Below are 26,035 nucleotides of genomic sequence, written 5' to 3' on the forward strand. Positions count from 1 at the left end.
AAAGGGGGGTACCGTAGAAATCTATCTCCTCCTAGGATTTTCAAGCTAGAACATCGAGACACATATCATTCGATGCGTGAAGACCATATCTAAAACTGAACACGGCGGTTTTTTGAATTCCCATTTTTGTATGTGTGGGAGCATTTTTTTGTAAATTTTTCGAAAATTTCGTGATTTCCCCCCGCCACCCCCCCCCCTCCTTTTTGCAAAATAAAATCCAAGCTACAGCGAAATTAGAAAAACGCACGTGTTCAATTGTAGATAATTTTGTTGCCCATCGAACGGTGTATGTCTCATTGATGTAGCTCCAAAACTCTAGGAGGAGATAGGTTTTCCGTGACAATAAGTGTAAATGTTGAGGAGAGCGCGACAAAGTCCCGCGCGCACCACAATATGCGCTCAATGTAGCATAGATACCAAACTAAACGTTTTTGGAGCTTGATTCCACTCAAGGATGATGGGAGCGACTACATGCACATCTCTCCGTACAACGCCCGGAGGCGCACTCCGCACTGAGTCAGACCTCATAGAAACACTGTATATGTAGTGCTGGGCAGCGAATTAGCTCCTATGTAATTACTGAAAGAACTCCCCCCTCCTTACATGAAGTGTCGCGAACGTATAAATCAACGTACAGACATGGTAATGGTACCGTTGGATATGCCAGAATGTCAGCTTTAAGATGAGACTAAACACGTAACTGCAGCACAACTCAAGTAGACACTATATTTAAAGAGCTCAGCAGCTAATTAGTTCCTATCTAATTACTTGAAGAACTCCCCCACCCGCCCCCCTTTCATGAAATGTTGTGAAATCATAAATCAACGTACAGAGATGGCAGTGATACCGTTGGATAGGGCAGAATGTCAGCTTTAAAATGAGTATAAAAACCGAAAAAGTGAAAATTTCCAAATTTAGGGTAGACGCTCCCCTTAATTGAAGAGATGCGTGGTAAAAATAGTGGTAATAATTCATACAAACTGTACCATATGACATTTGCTACATTCATTAATTTATCAGAAACTTTCACTTTTCATTTATAAAGAATCATAAATGAGTGTATAATGCAATGATTTTTACGGCTGTATCGAACTCGTAGAAAAAATTTTCAGTTAAAAAACGAAATTGTATGAAAATTTTCGAAAGATTTTTTTTGCGTGCGTGATGGAAGAGTTAACAGTGGTAGAACGAGAAGAATTTACGTGAACGATGACCTAAGAGTCCTAATTCAAACCTATGTCTGGAGGTCGTTAGCGGAGTTGCAAGTAATTTTATTATTCATTGAAAATTGGCTGATGGAATGCCTGCATAGTCATGATTAGTTTAATATATATATACTTCATGAATGTTCGTGTTGAATCTTGGATTGTGAACTAAGGCCGGGTAGATCATGCATTGCACTTCGCTTTACATTCGGGCTAGTCTCTTTAGAGATAAATATTTCATTTATTTAATTTATATTTTATAGTTTTCAGCATGTACACTGATTTTTGTCACGCATTGATTTTCAATTCATTGAGGACAATTTTAGAGCAATTTATTGATTAACAGTAAAATTTCAGCCTGAATAAATGTAATGTTTGGAAAAGCTCCCTTGCAGAAATGAGCCAATAAATTGTATAATGTTTACTCAACGAATTCTACCTTCGTACATTCGTAAAGAAATTACCTAACTTAATATTTGATTGTAAAATGAAATGGACAGTATTTCACTTCAAACGTGGAACGAACCAAATCGTCAATCTAGATTAGTCAACGTTAGTGTGTTTGAATGTATTGTGCTGGTAATACTGAATACATAGAGGCTGAGCGAGTACCCACGATACTTATAGGGTCGGGATATTACCTGCAACTGAAAATTTGTTCACTTTGGGTTATAAGAAGGCATTAGAAAACATAGCTGAGGATTGGATCAAAAATCGTATTTAAACTTCAAATTAGTAGGTATAGATTTAGTTAAAGTACGAAGAATAGTTGAATAATTTGAACGATTATCAAGTATGGGCTACATGAACTGTGTAAAATGTGTGTTGAAATGTGTGACACGAGCCTTTATTTTAGTAAGATTCACCTGCATTACTCCTTTTACGGGGTTTGGGATGAACGTATTCTAAAACGCAAAGTTTTAAATATAAGTTTACAAGAAATTGCTTTAAAATTTTTCTCACTCTTATGTTTACATAGATATATAATTTACGCAAGTTTATTAATTTACGAAACTATAAATAATTCTGATTCTTATTGAAAATTGATCATTTATTTCAGTGCTAAGAAAATTTTATAGTTTTATATTCTATAAATGGAAGCTTGAATTAATATAATCTTCATAGAAATCTATCGGTCATTTTTTCTCGCTTTTTGAAACGTCAAATTTATTACGCAATGTTTCCAAAAATTATTGCGTAAACTCATAACAGAACACATCCACACTTGCAAAGATTAACAAAAATAATATGTTAATTGCAGTTCAAATACTTAATTTGAACAAACAAACGTTAAATACAAGCGTTGCATAAAGTTAATTAAGATTCATTTTGTCCAGTTGAAGCCGCAATGTTTCTAATGTGGAAAGTTATCCATCATATAAAAATAATATACGTTTAAAAATTACTTTTTAAAGACAACACTTCCAAAGAATCCAGTATCTCCAATCTTACAGATGTACAATGAATTTCTCATCTAATTTTCGGAAATAAAAAAAATTATTTTTCAATTTTTTAATATACCTATATAAATTTTTTAATATATACATTTTTTTTCAAAATTATTTATTCTGTTAATTGATTCATGCGTTGCCTCTGACTTCACACAAGTGTGCAAAATTTCAGATCAATTAGACAGGTAAAAGTGTGTCAAATATCAGTTATAAGATTTGTAGCTGACAAAATTATTTTTTCAATTTTTTTAATATTGAAAAAAAATTTAAATTTTAAAAATCTTTTATTTTGACATTTGATACATGCATTGTCTCCAACTTTAAAGAAGTGTGCAAAATTTCAGACCGATAGGATAAGTAGAAGTGTATTAAATTTTGATTACAAGATTTGTAGCAGACAGACAGACAGACAAACAGACAAGAAGTGAAGTTAAAGAGAAGTGTTGTAATAATAAAAGCTTCTGCCATCATACTTTCACGCGAAAATTATCATTTTAAAATTATTTATTTGAGTTACTGGGTCACATGGTACGAAAAAAAAACTAATTCATTAGAACACAGAGCTCTGAAGACTCAAAAAATATTACCATCACCGCCACATACGGATTTTGAGTATTTTTTTTACCAAAAAACTGCCTTGTTTCAGAGTGAAAGTCTCACATAACCTTGATCCGGCAGGCGCCCGATGCTTGGTGTGAATATATTCTTTACCCACTGAATATTCAGCACGTGTATTGATATATCATTCACTGTTTTTCTTTTTGTGACCTCTTGGTAATTCGTGGCCAATTTCTCTAGGTATCGATAAAAAGCTTTTAAACGTTTTTTCTTGCGATGACTTGCATAAATCTTTATTCCTTAGCGATAAAAAAAATCTGTGCACAGAAAATCAGCAATAGGCGGCAAGAACTGAACTTCGTTTCATTCCCCAAGCGCCCGCTACACTTGAGAAGAGTGGTTGAAAAACGCGGTCCAGTTTTTGCTGCTTCCTCTTGCTGTACGACCACGTCACCTTGGCCCTCATTCACATCTCGCATTATTCCAACTCTGGCCGATGCCTGCTTTTTATAAGCGCGAAGAAAATTTTCAAACATGTCCTGAGAACATTACCTTATGAATATAAAGCTCTGTATTCTATAAAATTTAATGGGATGTTTCGTTGTATGGCTTTTGTATTAAATTCTATGCGTAAGGTTTAGAGGTGAACGCTTCTGTAAGAAAATCCAAAAATATATTATATAAGTATCATGACGATGAGAAATTGAATCATTGATCATTATTGCCTTGCTACATCGTATTCAATCTTAATTGTGAGCGATAAGTTTTTTTGAAAAAAAAAACAGTGTTATGCTTTTCCGCCGTCCTGGGTACTACTATACGCTAACTGATCAAAGTACAGTAATCCCTCCTCTATCGTAGGTGTTACGTTCCATTCCTCGGCCGTGATAGGTGAAGTGACTGGAATTCTATATCCTAATTCAGACATTGAAATATTTCAAGCATGAAACTATCATGTAAAAAAGTAGGGAGATATAAAGCACAGGTTTAAAATAGTGTGTGTGATTGTTACACTACTGATCTCACGAATTAATTGCTATAAATTGTTCACTGTGAGCGTGAAGGATCTTGAAATTGTTTCATTATTAGTAAATTTTCATCATTTTAAGTTTTACAAATCCTTCCCGAACTTCTACTGCGGGTAGAGTTCCATGGGCGGTTTTAATCTACCGATCGACTCCCTCAGAAACCCGCACACCAGTGAAGATCCGAGAATGATTTTTCTCCTTTATATTTCTTCAAAACCCGCGATGAAGTGAAGCCGCGGTTAGTGAAGCGCGCAATAGCAAAAAATGCTGTACCACTCTGTGCATCATTTTATCTTGCTATTTACCGTTTCCTAGTGTCTCTAACCCACGGGTCAACAACTTTTAAGTTATAGTTTATCAGTAAATGAAACGATAAGAAATAATAATCGTAATAATATTTATGCCACGAAGACTCTAAATTTAATGATACCAATTCCTTTCCGGCAAAAGAAGTTGACATCCTTACGTAGGAATCGTACTTCTGCTGCCGCCTACTTTTGAAAGGTTAACGAGAGCGAAAAATTTTCTCCTCCGCGCTGGCAGAGTTGCGCTATAATATTATTAACATGTTCGTTGACCTTGTTTGTGATGTATCAGCGATCTCACTTTGGCACATACTTACTTGGAATATGCCGAACGCTCCAAACGGTGAACGACACCTGCGGAATTAAAAAAAAATGTAGGGACATCCGAAATCGCTTATTCGGTAGTGATTCGAATTTATAACTCGAACTTTCATTTCTTTTGAATGTCGTGATTATTTTTATCAAATCCCCAAGCTCGTTAAACACAATTTTTGTTGCTTCATGTAACCGTGTTAGCTAAAAGTCAACTATTTACTTCAATGTTCGCTATTATTTAATTGCAAAATAGTAAATCAAAAATATCAATTTTCAAACATGAACAATATTCGTCTAATTTTCTGAAAAATAAATACTCAATCAACGGCAAGATTAATTTAACGTTCTAATAGGGTCATTCAATAATTTTGAATTCTTCCTAGAGTGCGCCAGCGGGCAACAGTAGCCAGTAATGCTTTAGCTTAAATTTTTTATTGTCCTTATCTTGCTGTGACCAACTACCAGGAGTAAGCTGCCAAATAACCTTTAGAATTAAATTTGGATATTTGCGATTTAATATTGACAACATGATAACTGAATTACCATCTGTATTCCCAATATTTTTTTGATATTGTTGTTACTCCATTGCTTATGTCATGTCTGTATTCTAACGACCAACTATCGCCAGGTGTTGGTCGGCGCCATCATTCTTCAATCATCAATAAACATAGTGAATCATCATATTCTTTACTTCAAACCATATAATACACATTCACACCGATTAATTAGAAGAGGGACTGCCGTTTGTAACTTCTAAATCCAATCTCAAACCCCTTTAGCAACCCTCTTTCTTTAATTCCTTGGCACCACAGTTTCACGAAAAATGATTATGGTTACACCACAGGATTTATAAATTAATTTGTAAAAATTGTATACCGTTGTGTGACGAATAGTACAAGTTAATTGACATTACTGATAAGTCGAGCCAGCCATGATATATGATTCATGCTGCTTTGTTAATTAATGGCGAAAATCAAGAATGTCGGACAAATTAAAAAATCAATCAATCATACCCAAGATCGAAATAAACCTGCATTTCCAGATACAGCCACTCTACATCGCAATTTTCATTAGATTCCTCAATTGTTTTATAATCTATAAGAACCATTTAAAGATAATAAAATTAAATGGCCCGCGTAATCATTTGTAGTCTCAGGGTGCGTGCCGAAGGGCGGAAGCGAGCTTTGCCCTACTGCGCAGTTGGCTTCGTATTCCTTTTCGAGGTAAGCTAGCTAGAGGGCATTGCAGCCATATGAAGTTTTGCAGTACAATACATAGTAGCCATCAATCAACAGCCCTGCTTAAACTTGTACTTCATCTTTGAACATATATAATTCCGTATGTACAAACCTCCATACTGTCTCAACTCCTAAACAAAACCAAACCTCAATGGCAGCGGGTTGGTGGAGAGACGGTGCGCGTGAGGACTTGTGAAAGGCCTGTCGTTTGCTGCAAGAAGGTGGAGAGTCGGAGTTAAGTGTGGAGGTAGGGCTATATGAGACTATATTCTGTGAAGTTATGAAGTAAGCCAGTGAATTACGTAATCGGTGGTTTACAGTGAAGAGGCATGGTTGGAGCTCCTTGATTCTGAGGCTGAATGTAGCCATTACATAATGAGGCTAGTGTGGACTGCGCTAGGCTGGTCCTATAGCGCTTAATTTGTGGTGCTCAGCTGGGCACTCCTCATTGATATTGATTCGTTCTGGTTTCATGAGCATCTACTTTTCTAGAAAGATCAAATGGGCGTTTTTGGCATGAATAAATTTTTGTTCCAATATTATCCCGTGTCCTTAATCGTTATTTGAAATTTATGTTTAAGGTAGGGAAAAACATGCGTGCTAATTGAACCAAAGAAGCGTCTTCTTAAGCTCTGAAGGTGAAAATTGGCGTGGATCCTGGCGAGGTTGGAGCAGGAGCTTCACGGGATGTTTACCGATACCAAGTTTGCACATCCCTCGCTTGCTGGTCTCTCCTATGAGGTCACCAGCTGGCGTCTTATCAATTCATTAGCGATAATGCATGATCGAGCAGTTGGGCGCTCCAATTTTATTTTATGCAGCAAATTTCCACATATCAAAGCCGCCTCAAAGAAATTTTACAAATTTGATTCGTAAATGAATATAGTATTTCAAACGGCAAATTTAGCCTTTAAAAAAATCAACCACGTGTAGTTAAGCCACAAGAATGGAGTTCGATTAATTCAATACTAGGCCAATTCAAGACTTACTTAGGCGTAGACATTGCAAGCTTGCTCGTGATGCAAGAGGCCCTGGGATCGAACTCTTTATGCGACAGGTTGCTTTTATTTTACAGGACCGGGTGCCCGAGTGTTTAAAGTACAGGGCACCAAAACTTTAGCTGTGAGTTGTGTGTTCGATACCAGCAGCCAGTAGTGAAAGATCTGGTAGAAATCGCCAAGGTTGCCGCTGGCGGTAAATCACAGTGGATACTGAAGAAATGAATTGCGTGTTCGAGACTTGCAACAAGCTGTGAAAATTGTGCGATGTTCAGAAAAAGGCGACAGGCTAAATGGCCTAATCTGCAACGCTGACACCGCTGTTAAATCGAAGCGACTAAATATTGCAAAATGCATAGCGAACGATGGTCGAGTAAAAGTTTTTTAACGTTTGATTTATTTCTCTATAGATCCCAGAACGTTATTTCATTTATGCTATTTCACAATCTCTGAGCTCCGTATCCATGAGCATGCAATTTTTACCTTACTGGGGATAAAATCAGCGGGCTGCTCTCGGAAAAAACAACAACTGCATTTGGGATCATCGATTTCATAACACGCCACACTTCCATAAACAAAGTTGTAGTACTCCTGTAAAATGTACACGCTGTCACTGGCTTAATAGTGTATTTACTGGTTGCGGTTGCCTTTTTATTGCCAGTCATGGCTTGGGTGAGGTCGTTACATAAAAGGATCCATGACTTGACTCGACGTCCGTTGATATGTGCAGGCTGCAATCAACGCCTGACCCAGAGCCGCTCGGCTCGCATTTATGTGACGCAACACAGCGTCCAACCCTTACACAACGGCAGACCTTGACTGCTTCTGAACGCATACGTTCAAAATTACTTTACTATGCATTCCGGGTGACATTATCGGTACTTGGACTTGGGTTCTTACTGGTGTTATCCTGGACTTTAATTGATGAGAAGTGGAGTCTTATTCACAGGCCATAATTATTGTCCTGAATTTATAATGTTGGCAGGTCTCTTTCGCGCACTAGGTTACTGTGAATTTTTATTAGAGGCCAAATATTGGAGTCGCACGTGGTGCAGCTTCAAAGGCGCATGGGTGTGGTAGACCTACCTGGCTATAAAGGTTACTGCTGTCAGATGCAAGGGTATTGAGAATTGTTGACCCAGGATCAGGATTGGGTGGCTGAAACCACCAAATGAGGCGTGCAAGGTTCTATATGTAATATTTTTGTGATTCTGGTTCACATTGCAGAGCGGGAAAAAATTACATAATTTGATAATTTGATATCCGTATGTGGTATTTATAGAGATAGGTTTAATGGTTTAGAAATTAATACAACAGTGTTTACTGTTTTACATTTAATATACGTTATGGCAAACATGTCTTCACTGCTTATGTGCTGTCACGTCATCGATTATTTACCGATGGGAAAGCTAAGGAAATCATTCCCACGCCGCCACTGGACTGAGGAGCAAGTATGCACTCCTCTGGGAAACTCTAGAAAAATGATCCTTCAAATCACTAGCTTGTACATTCTACCAGCAAATGCGGCGCGATAAATACCAAGGAAAATGAATGGATTCCTGACAAGGCTTGCAAGAAAAATATTCGTGTTGGTTACAATTTCTTTAGGAGCGCCGTATGTAGTACTAAAATTTTCGCAATTTATATTATAGGTTTCTCACTCTTTCTATTAAGCAACAAAAACCTAAGAGGTGAACTGAAAAAATTACCGCATAAATTACGATAATAAACATCGAATTTTACGCCTTGGTGCAAGAATGTTAATATTTTCTGAACAATAATATATTTCATAGACGGAAGTCAATTGCGCTAACTCACACAGGGCTTTATTTAATACATTTGTGCAAATTAATAAATAATGGTGACTGTTTTTTTGCTGGTTGTAGTATTCAATTGTAAAAAACCAAAAACTGAGGTCGTGAAAAGGATATCTTCTCCTGCTTATCATAATAAAATAAAACAAAGCATGAAGTACCCGCCATTAAAGGACGTCTAAAAAAATACTAAAATATCGCAGACGCAAAGCAATGTCTTTTACACGAACTTGGGAATCGTCAAAAAGCGGTGTGATAATAAAAGGTTAGCAATAAATAATTGCTAACCTTTTATCCACATCAGGTTAAGGTTTGCAGTAACCGTAGTGGCTCACTTAAGAATCCTGTAATATCATTTCCGAAGTCAGGCAACCTGATGTTGAAAATTTTTAGGAAAATTCTGACTTCGATCTGAATGATAAGGACTATCAGCCTCGCGATCATAGACAACAAATTGAAATCAATTGCAGTTCGCCTCGTCCGTACATTGTTATCAGAAGCCGTCGCTGCAGTCGATGTTGTGGAGTCCGACGTCTTCCTGGAGGCTCGAACTCCGTCCACGAATGCGGACAACGGGTTGCCGTTGGCAGAGCTGCCAGAAGTGCCAGTGCCAGTAGAGCTACTGCTGCTAGTGCTACTGCTGCTACTACTGTCACCTGATCCTGATATTGCTCTGGAGAGTTTTTTTAATGGATGTGTAGCCTTTCCGAGCACATAGAACACTGGTGAGGGGCTGCCGCTGCTGGTAGTGACTAGCGCCAGAGCCACTATCAAGAGGGTTGAAATCACCTGGAAAAAATCACCAAGAGTTTATTATGAAAGTAGACTGTAAATAATTAATCTTTTGGCATAGAATTTTGATGTAATATATATCTATGGAGCATTTAAACTTCGAAAGAAAGTTTATTACAGACTATTATGCTTCCAAATAATAATAATCACTTAAAAAGGTGACAATAACTGTAGATTTGCGTGAGGTACCACAAATTTTGTTGGGGTAGCACCTCGTGTACACATATGCTTTGAAAATCTTGTAGGGTTTGCATGCATATTAATGTTTCATGTTCAACGACGAACTTGATTCATTCTACGTTAACTAAACATTGCAATAATATCCACGGGTTTTAACATTTTTCTCAAAGTCTTGTTTCGATATTAACTGCAGTATATTCTCATTCTTAAAAAATCATATTCGGAAATTTATTTATGTTAGTGAATTTATGCAAATTTACGCTAAATCATCGCGCTTTGCACACAACAACAATTTTTTTAATGTAATGCAAATTGTGCACCTCCTTTAGCAAGAAAATACAGCAAGTACCTACCTGAATCTTCATGTTGGTTTTGTATGATCACAAATCTGCCTTACAAAGTAGCATGCTACACGCACTGCCTATTCAATGCAGCGCTACTCGAACATCACTGGCGCGGCTTTGCCCTCATCTTAGGTTAAATAGCGGCGCCCAACCGCAACTGGTTGACCCTCAGTGCAGCTTTCATTTTGCCCTCTTTTTTTGTGGTGCTGGGGCGCGCGGGATAATTTCGTGAATACAAATCATATTTGATTTTTTTATCCACAAAAAGTTAATGAAAAGCCAAGGCTTGCTCACTTGCTAAAAGCCAGGGTCCGTGAACTTTGGTGTTAGGTAAATAGTTTTCAGTTTGTATATTGTCGTGGAAGTGAAAATGAATTTCTTATGTGCATATGTAAAATTTGTCGTATTTGCTTCTGTTTGTAGTCCTGGCACCGGGACTGAGTAAATATTTACTTTGCGTGTATAAATGTGTCGTCAGGAAACCTATCGTATCGGGATATTTTATTACCTGAACATATTATTTTTAATGTTTGAACTCTGTTACATTGAGAGATAGAAATGAAAGTTATATATACAATTAAAGTACGAATTTTATTTTTTTAGGGCAAATTTTATTCAAATAATAAGATTTTCATGTTTACTTTATATATGGAGACTTGTGCTAAACGGGAATTCAGTGCTAATTAAGAGCGGGTTTGGGAAGGTCTTCAACTACGACACTTAGTTTCAAACTTATTAGCGTGATTCTATGGTGAACGGCACGGGTGGACGTATTACGGTGGACGACACGGGTGGATGTATTACGGTGGACGGGATTCTGGGTGACGGGATTAGGAATGAATGATTCTCAAACTGCACGGATTATCTATCCCGCCCAATTCTGAGCTAATCTGCTATTTATTCACAAGAAAACAGTGTTATAACATGAAAAGCTTAAACCGCAGACAAGGATGTAATACTTTTTTCACTGTGTATTTAATTTTTATTGCCTTCATTAAAAAGCAACGAAAATACAAAGCTACCAAAAAATTTATTTACCACAAAACAACAGTGTAATTATTATTTACCAGCAAAGTTAAAACATATAACGCATTTCAAATGAAGAAGTACTTACACACAGTCCTTTAACAATTAATAATCAAAACAACCACATACTAATCAACTTGATACATGATAGCCCTGTCAAGACGATATACAATGTATCAATGAAAAGATTACAAAGGCATTACTTTAACATACGAGAATAGATAACCCAGAAGACTAAAATCCTCCCATGAACTAAGCTGTGGTATCTAAGCAGCCCATACTTAGCAGCCATATTTAGCAGCTCATACTTAGCAGCCCATACTTAGCAGCCCATACTTAGCAGCTCATACTTAGCAGCACATACTTAGCAGCCCGTACTTAGCAGCCCATATTTAGCAGCCCATACTTAGCAGCCCATACTTAGCAGCCCATACTTAGCAGCCCATACTTAGCATACTTAGCAGCTCATACTTAGCAGCACATACTTAGCAGCTCATACTTAGCAGCCCATACTTAGCAGCTCATACTTAGCAGCTCATACTTAGCAGCTCATACTTAGCAGCCCATACTTAGCAGCCCGTACTAACTCACTCGGCCAGATCTGAACGCCGAAGTGTACGCTAGCCTAACTATATTATTCCATTGAACAAGTCATCCTCCAGCAGCCATCATCTCTTCTTCTCAGCTGCATTTTAACTCGACGGAAACTGACCGAGACTCTCTAGCAAGAGAGATACGCGGAGTATATTTATAATCGCCTGGGTAAGGTCAAGGCAATACATCTTATTTTATTATTTTTTTAGAAAAAGAAATGGCCACAATTCAAAAGGAGCACAAATGTGGATGGAAACTAAATTAGGAAAAAAATTTCCCTTATTGCTATTTTCAGTCACTCCGCTAACATTTCTGAGATGCACGCTGAGTCTTCAGTAAAAGTGCTGATATTCGAGTGCTGAAATATAAATTACGCTCATAAATTAAATAATTTCCTTGCGATGAATGAAGCATTACTGTATTAAATGATTCGTTTTTGGGATGTTGATTGAAGATTCAAATTGTCTTGTTATCTGTTTGTATACTTCCTGCTCAATTCCACAAGATTTGTCTTTAGTTAAAATTGAGACAAATATTTACGTTTTACCCTTACTGAAAAAATTGTTTTCTGGTAACAACAAATCGCTTGAAGGCTTTGCTAACTCATTAATATTACATTCAATTCATTATTTTGAATATAATTCCATTAGACCATTATAATTTAAATAACTATATATTTATTCTTTTTGTTATGGCATCTAAACTCGGCAGGAAATCTCTTAGGCGCCTATAAATACCATAGAAAGATAGAGGGTTTAGACGTTTAACACAACCTGTTTATTTTTCCCGCCTAATACTTTATAATGTATTCTGCACATTATTACATACCAGTTCATCTCTTCTCAATAAATAGAAAATAAAGAATGGCGCACCTATGGTTTCTCGCTTGCAACAGTCATCCGATCTCTAATAACAATATTAGTGCTGAAAATGATTAACTAAAGAATAAACACGAATTCTGCTATTTTGTGACACACATGGAGTTTTTCTTATTGTCTGGAAGAAGAAGACCGGGCTCATCCAGCCGGTATCACGGAAAAGAATTGAGTACGTATGGAATTGAAGATTAATTTGTATAAACAAATCATCGAATGAAATTATATTATAGATTATAGATTAATATCAAGCAGCGAATCACTTTTAGCTTCTATAGCCGATTTTCTGATTGTACATATATTACATCCCACCTTTTCCTACAGTCTTCATTGAATTCTTGCTTCGTCCTGACTTTGGTTGATTGACAAATTAGTTGATTGGAAAATCATTGGTCGATCAACAGATTGGTTGATTTTTCCTACGTTAAATTTGATTCTCGTGTTGTCCGAGATTTCCCTTCTTTATTCTGAGACATAATGCATAGCATAAAATTTTCAGTTTTTTCACTTGACATTTTTCTTTATGAATTTTTTTTATGTTGTTGGTGGATTGAAGCGTTATTCTATTTTTTAGCTATGCACGAAGCACAATCAAATTAATTCATCTATCCTCGTCACAATTCATCGTGAATATCGGCGGTGTTCCTTGTAACGATTGATATTTTCAATATTTTATATTGGAATTCAGAATGCGGGTTCGAAATTTGAATATGTATACCTGAATATCGTTACATAAATAGCTAACTGGCGACTGCGCAAAACTTTTCGGGATTAACATTTCCCCCAAATCAGGTCATTACATCTTTTTAGCAATCTTAACAATTCGCAAAATTTTATGAAATAAAGTTTTTATGAAAGCTTTAGATTTTTTGAGGAAAATTTCTATGGGGAATAAACTGTCAGTTTGGCCTGCGCGTTGTTCAGAATAGATGATCCCTGAGGTTTAGGAATCTCTATCCTCTATCAATAATTAATCTTCTCTGTTATAATTAATTCAGAAATTGGAGTAATGTGTATTAAAGCCCACTTCCTTCGAGCGATCATTTGATTTTCATCCTAAAATTCAAAATAAGAATTTAATAGAAAATTATTTTTGTTGCTTACTTTTTTTATAATTCATCCACCGTTCTGCATTGCTTCGTAATTCAACAAATAAGTATGAAAATTTGAAGCACATATAATAAAAATTTGAGAATTATCAAGTAGTGATCGCGCAATCTGGCGCGATATGGGTATTGTGGGCCAAAAAATATTCAGAACACAAAGCTTCAAACACACAACATACAAACACTGAATAAAAAAAACACAACATAATTATATTTGTACAAAAGAAAATGAGAACAAACGGAATGACATTTTTTTGTGAGCATTTGGATGCCGCCTTCACTTCGGAAAATTTCAAATCAGTTCACTTCGGAACATTTCAAATCAGTCTTGTTAAAGTAATTTTGTTGATGCACTGATGTCCACACTAATATTAAATAAAAAAATTGAAAATAGTAATTCCTAAAACTTAATAAAAATTAACATCGTGAGGATAACAAAAAATGTAGGAAATATTCATACAACGAAACACAACAAATAAAACGCAATATTATGCATTACGTTATCCTAATGTATATCAATAAAATTCAACTCTTAATAACAAAAAACGAAGTTCAACAGCTGCTCTTTATTACACTTAAAATTTGCTATCAACTAAATCAAACCTTCTAAAAATTGAAGCGGTTGTCTCAGCGCATTAGAAAGATCAAAGCCGTCGGGTAGTCGAATCCCGAACGATTTTAGTGTAATTCTTATTAGAATTTCAATGATAAGCATCACCATTCGCACAATCATCGCGATTATATCCATATCAATTGCAGTTCTGCGGGTTCGGGTACTGTCATTTGTCGCCGATGAGATACCAGGCAGTTGCGTGTTGATATTGCTCGATAATCCTGAACTCTGAGTAGGACTGGCGCCGTGCTTAGTGAAGATGGTGTTGAAGGCATTCTTGATGCTCGGGAACTCATCGTCTGTTTTGAATACATTCTTGATCGGACCGGTGTTGATGAATACCTTCTTTGCACTACTCGTGCATAAAAGTGGCAGCAACACTGCGGCAAACATGCTGATAACCTGAGGGAAAGAGAACTTAAGGTAATATGTAAATTACATTGGTAAAATTGGACTTCATTGCTCCGTTATCTGGAGCAGATAACCTTTTTCCAGTCGTCAGAGGAGCAGAAATCAGGTTATAGTGTCATAAGAAAAGCAGATAATACAAACTCCAGTCCTCTGCTATTGCGTTCATACGAGGTGCAGGCCACAATGTAGCGGTACGATTGCTTCTCTGAACAATTGGTGTTACTGCAATTGCCGCAGAGCGACAAATGTAATATCTTACAGGAGCTATGCTTACCAATGTTATCAATACTGATCACATTCGTAGGTTTAAGGTCTTTATTTACTTCGGCTTAACGTATTCAATTGGAAAGCAAAATCAACTATAACGGCTTGCTGCTCAGAAATTCACAAGTTAACGTAAATGACAACTGAGCTTAGAGCGACCATCGTCAATGTTAATACATTAAAATTTGCATTTTAAAAACGAGTTTTCAATTCATGTCATTAAAATTAATTCCAAATTGAGCATTTTATTAGTTTTTTCCAATGTAACATAACTTTTGAAGCTTCATCACGGATCATTTGTCTATAATTAGTGTAAATTTAACTTATCCTGGAATTGTGGATGAACGGATAGCCCTTCTAAGCTATTTAATACATTTTAACGTTGAAGGTAAATGGATATAAATTTGTTGGAATTTGCCGTGATAGACTACGATTACTGAAATTCAAGACGAAAATTTTGAATAATTGATAGTATGCCTGACTTCAATTCTGGTGAGATGTACGGTTATGAGGTTATGATAAAAAATTTTACCATGAAAAAATATACCATGAATCGCAAAAGAGAGGAAAACAAAATTAAACCAAAATTCCAGAAACCCAAATTGCTGGCTGTTTTTTTTTTGGGATGCTATTGAGTATTCGCGACCAAATGATGGGAATTCGTCTGTTTTGTCTGTTTGAAGGAAGCAAGGCTAATTTCAAAATGATGGGAATTGAGAAACATGCTTTTTTTTCCCTACTCGCCGTCCCGAAATTTCACATTGATGAATAACCGAATAGCACAAATTATAATTATCGGCCCAGATAGGGCCGATAATATAAACAAACATATAGGAAAACAAAATTAAACCCAAATAAAATTTTCGTATGGAAGAATGTTAGAGAATTGATTCTGGGAGATGACAAGTAAGCATAGAGCAAAAAATTACTATCATGATGTGAGAAAAATTTCATTCATATATAATCATTGTAAAAATTTTAAATTCTAGATAATATATTTTAAAAGTCAGCTCATATTAAAAACACTAGATTCACTAACCTTGATGCTCATTTCCTATAATCGCTTCTTTCAGCAACCAAATTATTATGAGTAACTTGAACTTATGTAATCTGGGCCGGTTGCACCTATAATCCAGCGGTAAAACCAAATGAAACTGAACGCTCGTATGAAGTTTCGTTGCGTTAAATAGCTGCTCTCAAAACTGGTGCTTGAACTGGCTAGCCTTCAAGGTTCAAGCTTTCGGTTCTCAAGTTTTTTGTTCATCTAATTGCCGCTGTAGTGAGCAAAAACTCAAATATCAAGCGTACAAATTGCATAACAGCATAACTATCTATGTTCTGACTGGCGTATATGTAGTATAAATAGTGTTGCTTAATTAATTTAATTATTTGCCTGTCATGCATCGATTGTCCCGCAATACAAACGTTTCATGTTTTCCTAGAATTGGACTCGAGATTTCGGTGATAGGCTCTTGAAAATTATTGGAAATTCAAAGTCATGCTGTTTTCGGAAGAGAACTGGCATAATGTGATGGCCCTCATTATTAAAGCAAAAATGTTGGAGAAGCTATATGGAATGATCTTACAGCGTGATATTGACTATCACATCCTCAACTGGCAGTATGTATTGAGATAATTCATGAGACCGAAGGCCTTACCATTCCGATTTTTCATGGTCTAGGAAAATGAACGTATTTTAGTTCTCACTAAAGCTTGATGTAAATATTAGCAAAATTTGTGGATGTAAGGAAACTGCTGAAGAGAGTAGCTCTTGGAAATACTAAGGCTCCTCCAATAACAACGAAGGTGGTTTAATAAGGTGCCTGATGACCGTTACACTCACAGAGTCTTATGCAAGGCGTGGGTGAGGGTGGTGACATATACGGCGTCCAATTAATGATCGCTATATACTCACTGAGTCTTATGCAAGGCGCAGGCTGGGTTGCCCGATAATGAGACTGAACAAACAAAAAAATCATTTTTATGCTGCAACTTTTTTCAAATATAACGAAGAGCAATGAAATTATAATCTATGATGCCATAACAACGCTTTCTTTTTTTTACTTCATATCAACGGAATAAATAAATATTTTCTCCGCATAATGCTTGGGAAAATAGGATGAAATATTGCCATATAAGGATTACGTGGCAACAAAAAAAATCTTGTTATTGTGTAAGTAAATCAATATATTTTTACATTGACAATCGAACATTTACATTGACAATTGATGATGATATCTTTTTTTGACAGGCAAATTTTGGAATTAAGTTTGATTCTCATTTGATTTGTCTGATGAAACATTTTTGTGTCATAGAAATAATTTTTTTACTGTCGATAAAGTTTTACTCCAGACAATATAGTCATCGATACAATTTAACGCGTATTAACGATCGACTGTAGGTAGCACGGCTACGGTTACCGCTCATTGATTTTTCAATCTTTTTATTTTTATCAAATTGGAAAGAGCAACTGAAATTTTTGTGTCACTTTCAGGAAACGTTACTGCTGCAGCACAGAGTATTTTTACTTTTAAAATGGGAGGAAATTTCAGAAAGATTTAAAACTCAATTCCTTTCAACTTGAATTGTCGAACTAAATTTATTTGTGTGACTCAGATCATGATTCTAACATTACTGAACGGATCTTAATATTCTTTTGTATATCAGCTCTTTTAAAATGATTGTTGACATACTAAATCGGATGATATAGCAGAATTAAGTTTCAGTTTATGTTTCAATCAGCAGTAATTCAATGTTTTTTGAACTGTTTCAACACTACTGAAAATGTGTAGCCTAATAATCTGTAGTTACATGTTTCCTTTTCCACTCAATTTTAATTCACTGCAGCTGTTTCATTTCCTAAGATGCAACGTTGATTTAGAAAAAAAAATCGAATCTTTTAAAATAATGCCTGCTTATATTTTAAACTTAAGAAAAATTTTAAAGTTACTCCAGACTGCAAATGCCTAAGATTTTTGAACTTTGCGGGAATCGTTAGTTCATGTTGACTTCTGAATGACTTAATTACTTTTTCTCTAATAAGGTTTGTTGTGGAATTGGTGAATTAATAATAATGCCTTTCAACAAACCATTAACTGAACTCTTCACAAATGGCAGGAGACAGAGTATGTTAATGGTTTCAATTCACGTTAGAAGAATTTTTTATTGAATGCGTTGGCTAACACGCGGTAATTGAAACTGTTATTTATGGCCCTTCAATTTGAGAGTGTGAATTTCTCGATAGATATAGTGAAGAAATTTACGAGTCTTCTATAAAAAAATCTTCGCTGAAGCTATTATAAGTAAACAGAATATTTTCTGCTTTAAGTATTCCGTTGTGGACTGATGAGATTTGCACTCGGATCACAATCTTGAATTTTAGAATCACCCTGGGGTCAACAGTGTTTAACTATTACCAACCGAAATCAATTATAAATATTTTCAAGTCTCTTAAATTAAGGGGAAAATATCTAATTTTGAGGATTCATTGGTTGCTAACTACAAACGCAGTAACGAATTGATCTTTGGACAATGTGTTTCAAAGTTAGTATTGAATCCCTTTTTATAATTTGATGGATTTAAGTAATCAGGAATGTTGTAGTTCCAATAAATAATCATTCAGAACGTGCAAACACACTGCGTTCAAGTGAATCATCTGAGCTCCAGTTCAGATCAACCGCATGTCAGTGAAAATTTTTCATTGAAATCTTAACGCCTAATCCTACATTGTAATCTTTTATTTCTCGGCCTACCATATTTCATGGTCAGCATCCAAGCCCCAGAAAAAAAAATAGTTTATTGATATGCACATATAAAAGAATTAACATGTTAAAAAAAATAATTATTCTCGCTGGCTGAGTTTTTGGGATGTTAGTGAGTGTTCGCGACCAAATGGAATCGCGATGGGAATTAGCCTGAGAAAACTGTTTTTTTTTCATACTCGACGTCCCGAAATTTTGCATTGATGAATATAACCGAATAACACAAATTATCGGCCTAGAGTTTCAATAAATGTTCCATGAATAAGATGCCTATAACACCATGTTGATAGAAAAAGGGATACTAGCCTCTGAACTGTAATGCTGAATGTTCGAGGGAAGATAAAACTCGAGAGTTTCTCATTTATTATATAATAATATCAAAAACTTGCTAAACACAACATATATACTTCATATACAAAAAACAGGAACATAATGGCCGAGCTCGCCATTATAAAGTATATTGGACATACGGCGATGGCTCATGAAATATTCTAATATCAGCATTTACCTGGAATATTTTTGACTGAATATTGCTTCCTGTAGTAGAAAGTTGCATTGTCTTTATATTTTCTTTCGTATAATCCTAATTAAAGAGTATTACCTGTAAATAACTAACTACAAAGAGCTAAGACAAATTTTCGAGTAACCTGAGTGGCTCGCGAAGTAGATTGGAAAGGTTCAAAGATTCCGGAAGTCGAATCCCGAAAAGTTTCAACGCGATTCTGATTTGAATCTCAATCATAAGAACGACAACTTGGATGATCATGGACACGATATCGAAATCCACGGCAGTTCGGCGAGTTCTAACGCTGTTAGAGTCTTCACTCGCTGTTGTGGATGTGTTGGAATCGGAAGAAGAACTTGATGTCTGACGCGCAGCTTGAACTCCATCAACAAATGCTGACAAAGGATTGCTACTATCGATGCTACGGCCTCTACTTGTCACACTTTCGGTGCTGCTGCTGCCGCTGTTGCTCGATTCTGGACTCTTCAAGCCACGGATAAGTTTTTTGATGGCTTTGGCACTCTGCATTAATCCTGATGGATGAGGGCTTCCACTGGTGGATACGACCAGCGCTGCCAGTGCCACCGAGCACAAGCAAAAAACCTGTGAAAAATATAAAAATAAAATTAATTCTTCGTTAGTGGCTGAAAAGGAAAATAATTGCGAATGCCGTTTCGGATTTTTCCTTTAATAAGCCGCTTGGCGAGTGGTCTTATACACCTTACTTGTGAATTATTCCCTTAGTAAAAATTTCGACGGCACACTCTTTGCATCAAATACATAGAAGCTTAGGCGTTGAATCAATATAAATTAGAATAAATATTGAGCTTGCTGAGCTATACGCAACTGACTGCCTTACAAACAAATATTTTCTTCTATTAGAAAATAATATTTTTATGTCTTCAAGAAGAGAACGCATAAATGCTCAATTCATTTCCGAGGTAAAATTACATGAGCTACAAGAATATTGTAATTTAAATTTTCCTTGTGTTTTCAAAGAAAAATGCTTCTAATTATGTTATTGAATTTTTAAAATCCCAATCTAGGTCAGATGACGCATTCAAAATTATTGACATATTGATGAATTTTTCACACTTTACTTCCGATTCTGAAGTCCACCAGTTGATATTTGTTTACTTAAAAACAATTACAAATCACTCGAAACACAAACCTGGAACTTCATGACTGAGTCTCTTATTTCAAATTTCCCCTTTCTAATGAGATCTTCGCTACCCGATAACGTTCGGTGGCACCGAAGTCTTGGCAAGAGGACAAAGCAGGTTGAACTGAAGGCGCCTGTGACCTGCGGTGCCGTTATATAGCGGCACGCAACCGGTGAAATGAACGCGACCTTCAACGTGAAGCTTTCGATTTCATGAGGTTGGTCAAGAAACCAAGGAAATAGAATGGACTGGGCGACAGCAGCCGTTCCCAGCACGGGCATACGAACGTGGTTGAAAAATGCCCTTGATGCCCATAATTGGTAGGATAAATTTCTCGCTCAAGTTGAGCAAACTAATTTCTCGGCGAGGATTGTGAAGCTACTTAATCGTTAAGCTGGGTATAAAAAAAAAGGAATCTTGTTGGTGTTTAAATTTTTTTCATTCTGTAGGTGTCGTCATAAAGGACAAACGTTAAATTCGTTCTAGAGCGAACGTATGTCCCTGGTCCTCAAAACTGAGCGAATAATAGAAAATCTCGCGAATTTTGCATTCAATTATATAATCTAAGTAATTTTGCCATCAAGTTACATAATACCACAGTGCCTCGAGGTTATCGCATCAATTCTTATTGCGCAGCCTACATTTGCAGCGAACTAATCCTTTGCCATTACATACTAATCATAAAATGGTTGGTCTGATCGCACGGCAATCGCTTGCTTCGACCTTCCGCCTCATTTTGATCCGTAATTCTGTGACCTGTAGGATAAGCGCCATGTAAGTTTAACGTTTGTCTTTCTAAAGACAATAAATTCATATCATAGACTTTAAGAAGAGCACATATTTTAAATTAGGTACGCCAATGCTGCATCATCGCAGAAATATAAATAATTCTAACTAGTTCTAAATTCAATTCAATGTTGCAGGGAACGACCCCTCTTAATTTTTGCAGATTTGTCAATGAAAAATTTCCTTAGATTATTTAGTATTAGTGTAGTTTACTGGCCAAATATGAAAGTTGCAGGAGTTAAAACTTGGCTCGTTTTGATTAGTTTTTGTCAGCTTGATCTGGAGTTCATGAGTGCATAATAATGCCATGTTATATAATAGGATCCTCATCGGTCTGTTGGTACATGATTTGTTGTGCAATCTAACCACTTCTCATGCACGAACCTTTTAAGAAAATCGTGTGTCATCGCCTCAAGAATTTGCCTGCATTGCAAGTAATCGGCTTACTGTGCCGACGTTTTTTGTACCTTTGCTATTCAGCATTCGGTTGTAACTTAAGGTCATAGTTGATCGTAATTGAATGGAAATGTGACATTTTCGTGCCAAAAATTCACACTGTTTTTCACATGTTTTCAAATCAGTTGTTAGGAATAAGTGTGTAGTTTTTGAGAAGGGACATTATAATGATTTTTTCTGTGTGATGTTCGCATGATTTTGCGTTTTTATGAAAGTTTTTCTTTCGTGCAAAACTCAAAAAATAAAAAGCCACTAAATTTTTATCGTATGATCTCTAGAAAAATAAATGTTGGACTGCGTTTTGCTACCTTCACATATTTTTGCCAGCCTTGATGTATGAATAGTTGTCTCCAGAAACGAAATAATAATAAGGAAAATAAATGTTGAAGGCAAATTTTTTCATTTATTGTGGAAATAAATAATTAAATAAGATATTATAGTAGGTATAAAAATGACTAAATAAATAAATGAAGCGGTGATTGATACAAGCATGAACGAGTCTTAAAAACAGACCTTTGTTCAAATTAAGTAAAATAAAAATATTTGTCTCGGGAAGTTTTCCAAAAAACTCTAGATTGAACAGGACACTATATGTATAGCTTTAATAGAAATTTATTTTGTGATGATAAAGTAAAATAGACTATGATCTTATAAGTAAATATATTTGCAGGGATATATCCTTATCCCGTCGGAGCAACTGTTGTCGTACCAGCGGCACCTCCGCCTAGGACGGCTGCAAGGATGGCCTTGATGATGATGGACATGACGCCCGCCTTGATCAGCACGGCGGTCCCTGTAGCCATGTCATTGTTGCGGTTATTATCCACAGTTTCCGTAGAAATATCGTATCTTTCTCTGCTGTTTCTGTCTCGACCGCCGGAAAGGAAACCAAACTGGCGTTTGACGCGCACGAGAAGCGTTTGCTCGTCGTCGGCGGCCGCGCTGCGCGGAACGCGGACTTTGAACGCCGCGATTTCTTCCGACTGCGGCTGTGGCACGGCCGCCACCAGCGCTGCTGCCACCGCCACGACCAGCACGATGCTCTGTAACCACGAAAACTCATTTTAAACATTTTAAAATCAGGGGATTATAATTTTTTATACAGGCATCGATTGTGAGGCAAGGCTTGATGAAGTTTCAGATAAAAGCTTCATGCCAATTTTCAATCCCCGCACTTTGAGGGTTAAAATTACTAATTATGAAAATCGTCGGATTATAATTATTGTAAAGTTGCGTAATATTTTACTGTAATAAAAAATGAATTTGATACACTTATGAGAATCTCATCAAATTTCGAAAATTCATTTCTGGATTTACAGTAAATAGCGTGTGAAAGCCCATGTTCACTGTATCGAATCCTCAGTAGTTATGGAAATTTGGCCACAAATCCAACCATTTCACTGCTTGAAAACATGTATTTACCACGATTTATTTTTGAGTTTTCCGACGTCTATACCAGATTAGATGTCTTGCGTTAAAGTATCTAATGAATTTTCTTGATTGAAAACATGCCCCGCCAGCTTGTTTCACCTTTCATTTCACTTAGAAAAATGTTTCACCATAACACACCGCTTGGTCGAAACACCATTTTACCATGTTGGACAGCATGTCTCACTAACATTTGCCGCATGATCAATCCACGTTTACAAATCTGAATATGCCTTTTTGCAAACTAATTGCATGAAGCAATCTCAGCCATCACGGCCCATGCGTGGGCTACTGTAATTGCGCCTCTGAAAATAGTGAGGTCAACTCCATTGTTTTTTAGGAATGGGACAAAAAAGAGCTCGAGCGGTTTGACCCTGCCAGCGTCCATGCAGCGGGGCCACGCACGTGTCTTAATGTATGCACTTATTCCGTCTTATGCTATTGGGAGAATGCAGTGAAGTTATTAGGCCTAATATAGGGCGGGTTCAGCCTCCCTCAGATATTTATAAGCCCCAAATAATTTTATGTTTCTTATTACAATTTCTAATATGTTTCACATAAATATTATAATAAATTCAATATAATGTAACCTGAATATAGAATAAAATAATTAATCATACCATCAGTTATTATTAACTTGAATATGATCACTAATCTCAGAGGCCTTAGCCCCCCTTGTCGTAAAAATTTAGTGGCTCTTCAGGCAGATTGTAATTAGAATCCCCTCCCCCCCTTTTGCTATTTAATTACAATAATTCATGACATGCAAATATATCTTTTTAACCTTTAATGTACTGATACATTAACCACCGTCAACGCTATTCGTACATAACTGCCTGTCGGTAACACTAATTTGACGCACTATAGAGAGCCGAATTTTTTGCGTCAAACATGTGGCCATTACAACAATGGTTGTGATGGCCCATTAATGGTTACAACCACTCTCTTTAACACGATTTTTCTCACAAAGTGTTTTATCTGTGTACATTCAGGACGAGTGTTCATGTGTTGTAACAAAAACAGTATATTTCTGACTAGCAAATACAAGAAAGGATTTATTAAATTAGAAAATTAGATTTTGTTTCACTGTTGAATCAATTGAAGTTGGCACTCAGGTGACGTTTCAAAAAGTTACGAAGCGTGACCTAACTTTTATTACATGATTGAATTAGCTGTTTTATTGACCTTATTAAAATTGCGTGTGCTCTCGTGTGATATTAATTACATTAGAATTTGCCAACAATTTCCAAAAATATGGAACTTGCTTGGATCTCATCTGATTGAATTCAACTAAAAATTTTGTATACTGTTTGTGCTCAGAATACATCACTTTACTAAGCTAACCATGAAAAAAATTTTAATTTTATACATTTAAAATAGCTTTAGTGAATTGCTTAGTTCAGTTAAAATTCAAAATGCAAATTTAACGCAACTGACCAGAATTCTCATGGCTGCTGTGTTCAGATAACGAAGCTCAACTGATGCCTAAGTGGATGACCTCTTCCTTAAATACGATGCGCTTGGATCTCTACAAGTTCACTTGTCGTACTTCCTATTGTTTTTTAAAGCCTTTTTTCGGTACTTCCGCAAAAGTATCCTTCGCCGCGATGCTGGTGAGAGCAGAAGTGTTCACACCCTAAAAAAGGAGAAATTTTCTGGGATGATTGTTCATGTTCCGATTATTTTCTGCACAGTCATGCACGTGGACGAAAATGTATAAAATTATCATATGAGCAAGGATATGATAATATAAAATGAGGTTTATTCATAGAATGATCAATTTAATTCATAGATCTTGAAATTTTTGCCTTCCTTGCATGATCTCTTCCATCTTTGAAGAAACACCGATCGATCAATTCCTGAACTGACACACTTAAGATTACATCTAACAATTTCAGAGAAAATTGCACATAGGCAAAACTATTGAGCTCCAGTTAATAACTGATATCGTATACAATTCATTTGATATCATTTACACTAAAGGAGGCGAATTTCTTTTTCATATTTTTTGCACAATTATCTCGAATATGTAATTCTATTTCACATGTCGGCCACAAATCGAATTGTGTACAGAATATATTATCTATTATAAACCACAATCGCCATTCGATGCATCACATCAAAGCAATATACTCTGGAATCAAGGCAATATACCGTGATATCGAGGAATATAGCTTGAAGTTCATCAACATGCGTTTGCTGAGATAATATATTCCCAATAAAGCTAAAAAAGTCAGACTTTGTAAGCGGCAACATAGGCCATACGAGTGTTCCAAGGCTGGGTCACTGGCGACCCAGTTGACAAGAATTATCGGGCAGTGGGATTGGATGTCCTGAGAAGCCAGGTAGTCATCCGAACACAATATAATTGTATATCAACGGAAAGCTTTTTAGCCCATATCTTGAATGAATTGTCATTAGTAATAATATCGCATTTATGCGAGGCCAAATATATGTCTTCGAAGATCCAAAGAACTATAGATTTTGCAGATGAACTATATTTAAATTTGTTCGTATAATTTATTATCAATAACAAGCAATTGGAAACAGTATCTGCGAGATAAATTAAGTCTGGGCACAAAATAGACCATTTATTAATAACACAAATAACGCAAGAAATTTTTCGAACATACGTTCAAGCGTCCACAGTGTCATTATTTTCGACCTTAACCTCTGAACGAAGACACATAAAATACTATCAGTTGAGCATTACATTTTGACCTTCAATAATCCATCAATAGCTTCATTCGAATTCAGTCCAAAGAAGAAATTCTCACGTGATCAGAAGCTGCGTCCAGTGCCCGATTAATCCAATATAC

General features: G+C 36.2%; 4 protein-coding genes across 4 annotated transcripts; all 4 read right to left on the reverse strand.

The window, feature by feature from the left end:
* Nucleotides 1-8,417: 8,417 nt before the first annotated feature.
* On the reverse strand, nt 8,418-10,325 carry LOC108668998 (cell wall integrity and stress response component 1-like). The gene is made up of 2 exons (XM_018156284.2): nt 10,238-10,325; nt 8,418-9,701 (listed from the first exon to the last, which is right to left on the reverse strand). The coding sequence occupies exons 1-2, from the start codon at nt 10,247-10,249 to the stop codon at nt 9,213-9,215; spliced, it is 501 nt and encodes a 166-aa protein (XP_018011773.1). The 5' UTR covers nt 10,250-10,325; the 3' UTR covers nt 8,418-9,212.
* A 2,960-nt stretch (nt 10,326-13,285) lies between these two features.
* LOC108668922 lies at nt 13,286-16,260 on the reverse strand. Its single transcript, XM_018156182.2, has 2 exons — nt 16,157-16,260; nt 13,286-14,844 (listed from the first exon to the last, which is right to left on the reverse strand). The coding sequence occupies exons 1-2, from the start codon at nt 16,166-16,168 to the stop codon at nt 14,422-14,424; spliced, it is 435 nt and encodes a 144-aa protein (XP_018011671.1). The 5' UTR covers nt 16,169-16,260; the 3' UTR covers nt 13,286-14,421.
* Nucleotides 16,261-19,227: 2,967 nt separating this feature from the next.
* LOC108668896 lies at nt 19,228-20,665 on the reverse strand. The gene is made up of 2 exons (XM_018156153.2): nt 20,555-20,665; nt 19,228-19,986 (listed from the first exon to the last, which is right to left on the reverse strand). Exons 1-2 carry the CDS (start codon nt 20,564-20,566, stop codon nt 19,504-19,506), a joined length of 495 nt encoding a protein of 164 aa, XP_018011642.1. The 5' UTR covers nt 20,567-20,665; the 3' UTR covers nt 19,228-19,503.
* Nucleotides 20,666-22,208: 1,543 nt separating this feature from the next.
* Nucleotides 22,209-24,710, reverse strand: LOC108668895. The gene is made up of 2 exons (XM_018156152.2): nt 24,654-24,710; nt 22,209-22,831 (listed from the first exon to the last, which is right to left on the reverse strand). Exons 1-2 carry the CDS (start codon nt 24,663-24,665, stop codon nt 22,469-22,471), a joined length of 375 nt encoding a protein of 124 aa, XP_018011641.1. The 5' UTR covers nt 24,666-24,710; the 3' UTR covers nt 22,209-22,468.
* Between the last annotated feature and the right edge of the window lie 1,325 nt (nt 24,711-26,035).

This window comes from Hyalella azteca, unplaced genomic scaffold (genome assembly GCF_000764305.2).
Source record: "Hyalella azteca isolate HAZT.00-mixed unplaced genomic scaffold, Hazt_2.0.2 contig5386, whole genome shotgun sequence".
In the NCBI taxonomy this organism is placed as follows: domain Eukaryota; kingdom Metazoa; phylum Arthropoda; class Malacostraca; order Amphipoda; family Hyalellidae; genus Hyalella; species Hyalella azteca.